Source organism: Pollachius pollachius (assembly GCF_949987615.1).
Source record: "Pollachius pollachius genome assembly, chromosome: 2".
Taxonomy (NCBI): Eukaryota; Metazoa; Chordata; class Actinopteri; order Gadiformes; family Gadidae; genus Pollachius; species Pollachius pollachius.
In genome coordinates, this window is record NC_136935.1 from 41,982,828 (window position 1) to 41,993,956 (window position 11,129).

General features: G+C 43.5%; 1 protein-coding gene across 1 annotated transcript; it reads left to right on the top strand.

The window, feature by feature from the left end:
- Positions 1 to 1,482: 1,482 nt before the first annotated feature.
- plrg1 (pleiotropic regulator 1) lies at positions 1,483 to 8,127 on the top strand. Its single transcript, XM_079758789.1, has 15 exons — positions 1,483 to 1,621; positions 1,828 to 1,934; positions 2,079 to 2,209; positions 2,323 to 2,376; positions 2,466 to 2,559; positions 2,692 to 2,782; positions 2,886 to 2,984; positions 3,103 to 3,195; positions 3,546 to 3,695; positions 4,273 to 4,374; positions 4,993 to 5,095; positions 5,185 to 5,293; positions 5,580 to 5,719; positions 6,864 to 7,057; positions 7,366 to 8,127. Exons 1-15 carry the CDS (start codon positions 1,613 to 1,615, stop codon positions 7,423 to 7,425), a joined length of 1,536 nt encoding a protein of 511 aa, XP_079614915.1. The 5' UTR covers positions 1,483 to 1,612; the 3' UTR covers positions 7,426 to 8,127.
- Positions 8,128 to 11,129: the final 3,002 nt, after the last annotated feature.

The window sequence follows — 11,129 nt, forward strand, 5'->3', positions numbered from 1 at the left end:
ATATGTCTTTATTGAAAGCATTTACAATTAGTCAAAAGTGGAATCTTTAGTCCAAACTGACTTACAAGCAAGGCTGAACAAAAAAGCATTCAACTCAACATCTGGCTCAACATCGTCGGATAACAGCAGTCTGGGGTAAAGCAGTTTGGAGGGCTCTAGGATCCTCCCTACTTTGAACAACACGCCAATATGGGCACTACAATAAATGGGTTACATGTTTGGAGTTTTTCAAGTAGCCGAAAGGGAAAATGACATAATGGTTGAAAAAACTCTTCAAACTCACAACCCAATGTATTCACAAGTCACAACACCCTACCTAAACACAAATCACCACAACACAGTCTCTCTCAGTCCCGCCCCCTTGTTCTTTGTTATTTGTCATTAAACACAAAAAAATATATAATGTGTAATGTCTTGTGTGCTTGAGGATGTTTTGGTGATGATGTCTTTAGACCACCAAGGGCTTCATTATGTAGATGCTTATTGGCACTTGATTATATAAATATCTTTATTGTATCGAAAGCGATATATTGTTGTTTCTCTAACCTCTGACAAATGTACTTATTGTAAGTCGCCTTGGATAAAAGTGTCTGCTAAATGCCCTGAATCTAAATGTATCCAAAGCATTTAGTCAAAAGTGGACGCGTTTGTCCAAACTGACTTACAAGCAAGGCTGAGCAACAAAGCATACAAATTTACAGCCAATCCATTTGTATCAAAACAACCAGCTTGCAGAAGAAACGGTCAACAGACGCCGTATGTCAACATAGAAACAAATAGTGCACAGCACAATCTGATTCTGTGTGGATCATTTACACAGTATCAGCCATGCGGGGGTCCATGGGGTCTGCATTGTAGCTGCCATGCTCCAAGCGGACTGCATGAAGAAGAGATAGGGAGGTAGAGGGGAGTATCAGGGGACGTATGTTTGCTGCCTGTAGAAGGGTTGATTGGGGGCACATGAAATAATAAGTGAGCTTATTATTATAATGAGTGAGCTATTGGGCGTGGGTGGAGGGGGATCCATTGAAAGCAAGGAGAAGAACTCATGCACACTGCTACTGAGTGAGCGGAACACAATAAAAGCAGAGGTGTAACACTTGGATAGTCAAAATCCAAAGGCTTTTTTTGTGTTTATCTAAGAACAACGCACAAACACAAAGTGCACCTCAGTTGGATGAATTCTTCAAAAGTTATTTGATGAAATCTCTCTGTTAAACAAACATTGTCTTGATTTGCCTAACTCCACGTTAACAGGAACAGTCAATGTTATCCAAACATATTATTTGTTCTCTTAAGATATTTCAGACTATCGCCTTGAAAAAGGAAAATAAAGCTATTGAACTATAATGACATTGCATTACCATGCAGTCTTTCCCTCCTTAAGGGGGCGTATGTTTTCAAAGACGCTGGTGTGATCCTCATTTGACTCGGAAGCGTACCAGACACTTCATACATTGTTTACTTCCGGGACGTTTGGTGATCGTTTTTGCGCCGCCTGTGAATGAGGTTCTCTGTGGAATATTAACACTACAAAGGACTGAGATTATTCGTTAAAAAAAAAAATCCTGCCTCGTTTTAAGTGCTTATTGTACGTTTAGTGAACGCCGAAATGACCGAGGTAACACATCAGCCAACTTCTCATGACTTTTAATTTGTTCTCTTGTTGAAGCGACCGTTCCATAGCATGCTTTTTCCGAAGCAACAGTACCACCGAAGTGTTCTTCTGTGTGCTATGTTTAAGATATGTGGTAGTAAATGATGCCAACACCGTCGTCTGTGTATCTATAGGGGAATATTATTTTCTTAACGAGGTGTTTCTTTCAGGATGTGCAAAAGCACTCGGTCCACACGCTGGTCTTCAGATCCCTCAAAAGGACTCATGATATGTTTGTGTCGGATCATGCGAAACCAATCGCACTGGACGATCACAGGTAAGCCCCGCTGTTTGTAACTTACATGAGTCTAAGGATTTATCCCAGACTTTTTATTAATTTAACATAATATTGATTTCATTACATTTTGTGAATAACTTATTCGTAATGCCTGCTGCTAACATCCGTTTCTTGTTATCGCAGTCACAAGGTGAAGATGTCTTCGAAGTTAAAAGCGGATTATGGCGCAGTGTTGCACATGCCCGTACTCAAGGAAGGGAAGGACAGACCGATACACGGCGGCCTTCATGGACACCAGACAAGCACAGAGTCAGGTGTGTTGACAGGATAAATAAATCCTCTATTTCCTTCTTCAAAACCCCGTTGGATCACTCGCAATGTTATCCCTTACACTAGTGATTTGGGTTTAATTAAGTTTGTACTTTAGGAGACGACCCAGAATACCTTGTGACCGGGACACACGCCTACCCATTAGGACCTGGTAAATATTGTACACGTGCAATATTATATTTCATAGATCACATTGTTGTTTGCTTACTGTGTTTCATTGATGCGAATGGTTGTTAATAGGAGTAGCACTGACTGCTGAAACAAAGATACACAGGATGCCGAGTGAAGCAGGAGTCCATTCAATGGCCTTGACCCTGCCTCCCTCCCAGGCCAGGTACACTTTAAGGCTAGCTTACTGTTTTGAATAGTAAAACATTAAGCTATTATTTCCTCAAAATGTACCAATTTTTTTGACTGATTTATATTATTTTCCTTTAACATCTTGAGTGTGTGTGTGTGCCTTCAGACTAGATGCCGGCCGCACGGCTGCTAGTGTCGGGGACATTCACAGACATGCAGGAATAGCAGAAAGGTCCCAGCCCCCAATGTCCTCTTTGGTAATTTTCCTCAACACACCACATCACATTCATCATGACCCTCAACACCATTATGGCGAGCTAGGTGTATGGTGAAAGTGTATTGTCATATTATTGGATGTAGGTGCACATGGAAGGAGGCGGCACCAAGACCTCTGCTCTTGTAAGGAAAGCACCGACCATGCCCAAACCTGCGTGGCATCCCCCATGGAAGCTGTTCAGGGTAACGTGTTTATTTTGTACTTTGCACTTTGACACTTTTCGTTAAGTTCTTGTCACAGGCTCGTATTAAATGCCACTTGTTGGTCCTTTTTTATTTAAACTACTCTCACGAATCTCAGGTCATCAGTGGTCATCTGGGCTGGGTGAGGTCAATAGCAGTGGAACCGGGCAACCAGTGGTTTGTCACAGGCTCTGCTGACAGAACCATCAAGGTACGTAGAGACTCTCAGCACAAGGGTAAATCACACATGTTGTTTGTACTGTAGTGAAATGGAGACCTGAATTGAGAGCATTGCTAATGGTTAGATTTTCGCCTATTGCAGCAAGCACCTCTCAGTCAACAAGTTTTTAATCTCAAGAGGTCTTGAGATTATGTTTGTATTTATTAACCATTATTTAGCCTGGTTAGTCTCACTGAGATTAGCCACGTCTTTTACAAGCCAGCCTGACAATAAAACATACTCCATAAATAAATGATATATCAATAATGCTTTTTATACTACGTCTGATTTGACGTGGGAATGGACTTGATGTGTGTGTTATGGTCGGTGGCTCTTCCCAGATCTGGGACCTGGCCAGTGGGAAGCTGAAGCTGTCTCTGACGGGCCACATCAGCACGGTGCGCGGGGTGGCGGTTAGCTCCCGTAGCCCCTACCTGTTCTCCTGCGGCGAGGACAAGCAGGTCAAGTGCTGGGACCTGGAGTACAACAAGGTACAATGTCTGGCACAACCCCCTGTACTGTCGTCCAATACTACCCTCAACTACGTTGTGGACCTTTCTATTGTATTTATTTTCACTATTTGGCCAGTGGTATTTATTAAACTAAATAAAAAGGTAAACAAATCAATGATGGAAAAATAGGCCTAGTTATAAGACAAACTAACGCATGCTGTTATATTGCCCCGGTGCTTTTCCTTAACACTGTATGTAGGGCTGCTCGATTAGGGAAAAAAATCAGAATCACGATAACTTTGGTCAATATTGAAATCACAATTATTCAAATGATTTTTTTTTTGCTTGAAAACATGATTCATTTATTCAGCATTTCTCTCCAAACAGACCCTTTGTAACTGGGAACATTGAAAATTTCCCTTAAAACGTACACAAAATGTTCAAATAGAAAATCATGTACCAGTATGTATCCAGCTGTTTCAAAATAAAACTAAAATAAAATATTTTTTAACTTGATTTATATTAGTTTTGAGATCGTTTGACCCAAAAATCGAAATCACAATGAAAATTTGATTAATTGCACAGCCCTAACTGTATGTATCTGTGTGTGCATTAGGTCATCCGGCATTACCACGGACATCTGAGTGCCGTGTACGGCCTGGACCTCCACCCCACCATTGACGTGCTGGTCACGTGCAGTCGAGATGCCACAGCCAGGGTAAGCATGTGCACCTCGATCAGTCAGCCTCGACTATATGAATGTAGATGATGGGGCAGAGTCACCGTCGACCACATTAACGCTTTCAAGGTTGCCTTGTATTTTGTTTATATTTATTATGAACTCCCTGTATTATAACTTGATTTGCATACAATTTGGCATTGTGAGAAATGTGCTGGGCCTTTACATATACATTAAAGGGGACATATTATACCGCCAGGTGTGAGTGTGATTAGCCCTTACAAGCCATTTCGAAAATCCGCCTCTTCTGACATCACAAGTGGGCATGTCCACCTGGATGTGTGCTGATCACACTCACACCAGGTGGTATAATATGTGCCCTTTAATATAAACAATTTGTTTAGAAGTTGTAATTGGCAACTTTTACAACTGTATATGGGTCCCATGCTTGCAGGGGATGGATGTTTATTTTTTGATGTGTTCTGAAGATGTAGCAATGATTCCATTTCAACACATTCATGTAACTTGACATATAGCTACGCAGTTGCAGCCAATGGGTCTTAATCCATCTCTGTGCATTGGTGGTCTTCAGGTGATCAGATGTAAAATCAAATGGTTTATTTGTCTTGTGGTCCCTCCTCTGCACATGTCCTCAAGGTGTGGGACATCAGAACGAAGGCCAACGTGCACACGCTCTCCGGCCACACCAACACCGTGGCAACGGTCAAATGCCAGGCAGCCGAGCCCCAAATCATCACAGGTAGAGACCCAACGCCTCTGGGCTGTGCCTGGCTATGATTGGATTCCTAGGCCATCTGATGCAGACAAATGTTTACTCCATTTTCCCAGGGAGCCACGATTCCACCATCAGGCTGTGGGACCTGGTGGCCGGGAAGACAAGAGCCACGCTGACCAACCACAAGAAGTCTGTCAGGGCAGTGGTGCTGCATCCTCGACAGTAAGAGCACAGAGTTAGATATTTCTTTGTTGGGATTAGCTCTTGACAGAACACTCTCACTACGTACGTTTCATCTGGCGTGGTGTAAACCGAAGTAAACCCTTGTCCTAATGAAAGTAAATGGTGGTTGAAATAGATAACATGATTTCCCATTTAACTTAAGATGGGTCACAAAAATGTAGTGTGATTTTTAACTCTGATGTAAAGACATTGGTCATTTTGATAGTTTTCCTTTTTATGTTTATTTTTTAAGATAGAAGTCTGTCTTTGTCCCCGTTCCCTATAGATACACCTTTGCTTCTGGCTCTGCCGATAACATCAAACAATGGACGTTTCCGGACGGCAACTTCATCCAGAACCTGTCTGGCCATAACGCCATCATCAACACTCTGGCGGTCAACTCTGACGGTGTCCTGGTGTCTGGAGGTACAATGGTCCACCGTCTTCAATGTTTGTACTTTGGTGTGACTCCTGTTATTAATGTTGTAGAAGACAACTTGCATTTCGCAAAAAGGATCGCATTTCGACAGCCAAAGTTAGCCAACGTTCGGGCTGCACGATATAGGCGCAATATGATATCTCGATATTTTTTGGATGAATGGCGATATACGATATATATCTCGATATTTTCTATTGAGTGAGTTAGATGTTTTTTTTGTAAGTCAAAAGCCACATGTGAGATGATGCAAGCACTTTTATTAAAACACAGTTCAGTATGACTGCAACATATATCTATATCTATATCTATATCTATACCTTGGGTCCATTTTTGAAGCAACTTTTTGAATCCATCCTGGGCCACCATTGCGACCAGGACCATGTCTTTTGCGATGCGGTAAGGGCACCGCTTTAGTATATCATGCCACTTTGTGGTTTTCCTGTTATATGGCTCACCACGAGTGAAGGAGGCTTGCAAAAGACATTGTTTCGGGGCAGAAGAAGCTTTCGCGGCCAGTGATGCAGCAGCACAGCCACGGAGTTACGCATTCCTCATGCTGCATTTTGTGCCGCTGCTGTAAATGGTGGAACAGATTTGTCGTTCTTCCACTTTTATCCGCAACGGTTTTTGCTACACTCTCTACAGATGACCTGCAGCTGCTGCTCATCTGTTTTTTTTTAAACCCGAACCATTTCCATAGTATGGAGCCGTTGTTTCTCCTCTTTGAAACAATTTTGTCTCCCGCCGCCGTCTCGTTTTCTCTACCGGTATCCTCCATGCTTGTTGTGTTGTGAGGGGGCGGGAATGAGGCGTCTTTGCACAGGGCACGTTCGGAAGGACAGAGTGGGAGGGGGAGGAGTCACGGTCACAGTCTCCAAGGCAAACACAGACGCTTGAGGCGGAAACTGACCATTTTAACGCATATATCTAGATTAACGATATTGTCAAATCGTGTATGCCCTTGGAAATTATATCGATATATCTTACATAGCCGATACATCCTGTAGCCCTAGCCAACGTGGTGATGACGGTTGGTTTGGGGCCATTGCGTACAAATGGTGACCATAAAACTAAACTTTCTGTTTCAATTCCTAACCCAAACTCTTTTTTTTTTTTTCTCCTGGGCCGCAGCGGACAACGGGACCATCCACATGTGGGACTGGAGGACGGGCTACAACTTCCAGCGTATCCACGCGGCCGTGCAGCCGGGCTCTCTGGACAGCGAGTCCGGGATCTTCGCCTGCATGTTCGACCACTCGGAGAGCCGGCTCATCACCGCCGAGGCCGACAAGACCATCAAGGTGTACCGGGAGGACGACACAGCGGTAAGCTGGCCGTTCGCAGTGTTACTCGCCCTGCTTTAGCTTTTGCCTTCGATTGTACTTTTTATTATTATGTTTTTTTTTCAAATCGATTTTCTGAAATTGTTATTCATATACATATATATTTAGTCTTCATTATAATATATTTTACTGTTTTGATGCCGTACAAAATATATACATTTAAGGGTTCAGGGATACTCACTGTTATTGACACAGAATATTACCACATTTTATTTGTTTTTTTTTCACAATTTGTGTCTTTTTATTTCAACATTGCATTAATTCTGTTTTCATCATTTTCTTTCTTTCAGACGGAAGAAAGCCACCCGGTCAACTGGAAACCAGAGATCCTCAAGCGGAAAAGATTTTAATATTTGTGATCATTATTTGTTTTTTTACATCGTCGTAGAATGGTTCTGACAAAATCAGTGTCCTAGTCTGGGCTGTACAAATGCCAACAGTAAATTGATTGTGCCTAATGAGAAACTTCCCAAAAGTAAAGCTACCATGAAAAAAACATAATCCCCTCATGTTTCTCTTCATTCAAGAAACCATTTGCAGTCTTCAGTGTACGAAGTTAGTCCAACAAAGCGACCACCTTGGACCGCCAGGAATCTCCCGGTGTGTTTGTTCTTGATGATGATGGCCCTTTTGCAGCTTTGATCCATCTGGTCTGCCAGCAGAAGCCACCTCTCAGTCTCTACAGGACTGTCTGTAGTATACACCAGGTCTCCATTCTCCTCAAGGTGGGCTGTAGTGTACTCATGGTCCTCACTTTGGTGAGAACCGGTTTTAGTAAACACACATTCCTCACTCTTGGGAGAACCGGTTGTATTCAAACAGTCCTCACTAGGTTGAGAACTGGCATCGTCCTCACCATGGTGATATCCTGCAAAAGGAAACATCACCCAAATTCAATTGACGCTGCATGTATCCGTTTTTTCTTTTTTTTTCTATTATCCAAACAAATTGCCAGTTGTACATAGAGGAAACTTAATCTTCCCCTCTTCCTGGCTTGCAATCTGATGGTTTATATTGGTTCATTCATAATAAACAATGAAGTTTGGACTATGTTTCATTGTTTGGATTTGTTCATGTTGAAGAGCCACGCCTACCAAGGTATCCGCAGGTGGCGACGTTCCGGAAGTATTTACAGCCGATCCCCTTCTGCTCTTCCCAGGAGCCACGCTCTCCTGGCTCCTCATGGAGCTCCACTTTGCTCCTGAGGTCACTGTCCGGGTCCATGGTCTCCTCCCCTGTCAACGTAAACCAATCCTCATCTAACACACAATATTGGAGAATATAGCTTTTCTACCATGGGTGTGGTTTCAGTGTGAGTCGGTCAATTGATAGGAATTTGTACCAATTCCTAATGTTGATTGGATCACTGAATTGTCCTTAGCCGTCAATTCGATAATACCACTGCACAACCCTACTCTGGCGACTCACCCTCTGTCCCTCGCTATGGAAAAAATACAAAATGTCATGTAACATTCATGTTGACCTAATGAAATGGTCGAAAAAATGCAGTTCCATGATCATTTATGTGTCCTTAATCGGTTGGAACACCTTCATCCAAACAGGATTCTTCGCCGTGTTCCCACAAACTAACACACACTCAGACACACCTGACTCCCGGATGTAGAGCATAGACTGAGCGTGGAGGAAGCGCCGTCCCGGCTTCCTCTTCGGAGGATGCCTCTCTCTGGGCTCTGGTTCGTCAGTCACATCCTCAGGAACCTCAGGCACGACCAGGAGGTGGCCGGCGTTGTACATGATCTCCGCTTCCAGGGACTGCACACAGCTCTCAAAATGCTCGTCATCCGTTTCGGCATTTCTGTTGGACCGTAATGTATGAGGGGAAAATTGTGGTAGTCGCAGTTCGACCTATCGAATCTTGAACCCAGTCTCCGTAGTCTTGCCTATGGCCATCCGAGATGATTTAGGTGCTACCCGCTTATTAATTACATTTATCCGGAGTTACTAACTTTATCTATCGTCATTGCTGCCGCCAGTGAAGAAAAACAGCAAACAAATGAATAATTCTAAATATAATATTTTGGGTTGAAGCTGAATTATTATAGATTATGATCAATTCATTATAGAAGCACATTTTCTTTAATTCTGTTCTCTATACAGCTTATTGTTTCCTTATGGTGCTCTGTGATGTGTCTCTTTTCTACTATATAAATCCCTATATGCCTTTGTCTTCCATAGAATCCCGCTCCAGGATCCCTCTAGAACCCTCTCTGTTCTCCCCCAGGCCTTCCTCACCTGAAGTCCACCCAGAGCAGCCCAGCGGTGACCAGGCCCAGCCACTCGCTGGCCTCCCAGTCGTGGGCCAGCATGACGGGCACGGTGAGCACCTCCCTGGAGTCGGCGTAGCTCAGCTCCCGCTTGCAGTTGCGGGATGCCTGGTAAGCCGGGGTCATGATGGGACAGATGACCGCCGCCTCCTCCACGCCCGCAGCCATCCTGGTGGACACACACACACACACACACACACACACACACACACACATACACACACACACACACACACACACACACACACACACACACACACACACACACACAAACAAACACATAAAAAAACACAAAAACATACACACACACATATACACACACTCACACAAATACTCATAAACACACACACACAAACACACACACACATACATATATACACACACACATAAACACACAAACAAACACACATACATAGACACACACACACACACTACTGTCAATTTTAAATGCATGTAATTAAAGAGCCGGTAGGAGCCTGTAGTAAGTCTGCAGACTCACTCACTTACTCATGCACACCAACTCTCACCTTCTCTTGAGGGTATCCAGTTGCATGTTGTCTTGACAAGTAAATAAGTGGTTAGGAACCGGATAGTGTGTAGAGGGACAGTTAAGACTCGCCCTTATGTCTCCAGCATACCACCACCTCCATTGGTCTTTATTCAGTATAAGTTGCTTTGGATTGTGTGTCTCATAATTTTATATAGTGATACTTTGATAGTTACTTTTCTATCTGACACTACTATTGCACTTAGAAATATTTTGATGAAGAAAATTGCAAAAAGCTAGCATTCTGAACTTTGAACAATCAGAGAAAGGAGCAGAGGGTGCCTTTAGGCTTTTTTTTCCTTCCCATCCACTCAATGTACTGTTATGCTCACGCATCGTTGATGTTCCCGGTCACTCCTCCCTCGATGTCCATCCACACGGGCAGTCCGTGCTCTGTCAGCCGGTCGTGTATCCTCTTCACCAGCGGCTGGTCGTCCCACTGGTAGGATAGCATGATGTGAGCCGGCATCTTCTCCGTAGGATCAAGTGGTCCCCAGACGTCTCGGTCTGGGTATTTCAGATGAAGGAAGGGTTGCGTGAGATGCGTTGTTTACTCAAGTTCTTCTGTTGCAGCCGTTGCCTGGTGACGATAATGGCACCAATGGGACACACCTGCAGTCGCTGAACGAGGGAATTCAAATATGCCTTTCCCTGGATTATAGTTTGTACCCTGCATTTACAAATGAAAACCACCTTTTAAACCTTGTTTTACTGCTATGTTTCTGTGTGGAGGTGAAGTGAAATATAGCCCATTATGCATTATATGTAGTCTAATACAAATAATGTATATTGCTAGGACTTGGTTGGGGGCCCTTTTGCCTTAATGCAGCGTGGTACGGATTCGATCAGCCTGTGGCCCTACTAAGGTGTTATGGAAGACTAGGTTGATTCGATAGAGGCCTTCATCTCGACTGCATTGGTGGGTCTCATGTCTCTCATCTTCCTCTTGACATTCCCCCATCAACTTTCTAAGAGGTTCAGGTCAAGTGAGTATGTTGGCCAATCAAGCACAGTAATCCAATGGTAATCAAACCAGGTATTGGTACTTTTGGCACTGTGGACATGTGCCAAGCATCTCCATAGATCAAGCATGAAGGGCTCTAAAATGTCCTGGTAGAAGGCTGAGTTGACTTTGGACTTGATAAGCACAGTGGACCAACATCAGAAGATGACATGGCTCCCCAAATCATCACTGACTGTGGTAGCTTCACACTGGACTTCA

What these genes read in the sequence shown, in the direction of transcription:
- plrg1 (XM_079758789.1), top strand. An exon ending in CCCCATGGAAGCTGTTCAGG is followed by an intron (nt 2,985 to 3,102) that starts GTAACGTGTTTA and finishes CACGAATCTCAG; the next exon opens with GTCATCAGTGGTCATCTGGG. An exon ending in CGGTGTCCTGGTGTCTGGAG is followed by an intron (nt 5,720 to 6,863) that starts GTACAATGGTCC and finishes CCTGGGCCGCAG; the next exon opens with CGGACAACGGGACCATCCAC.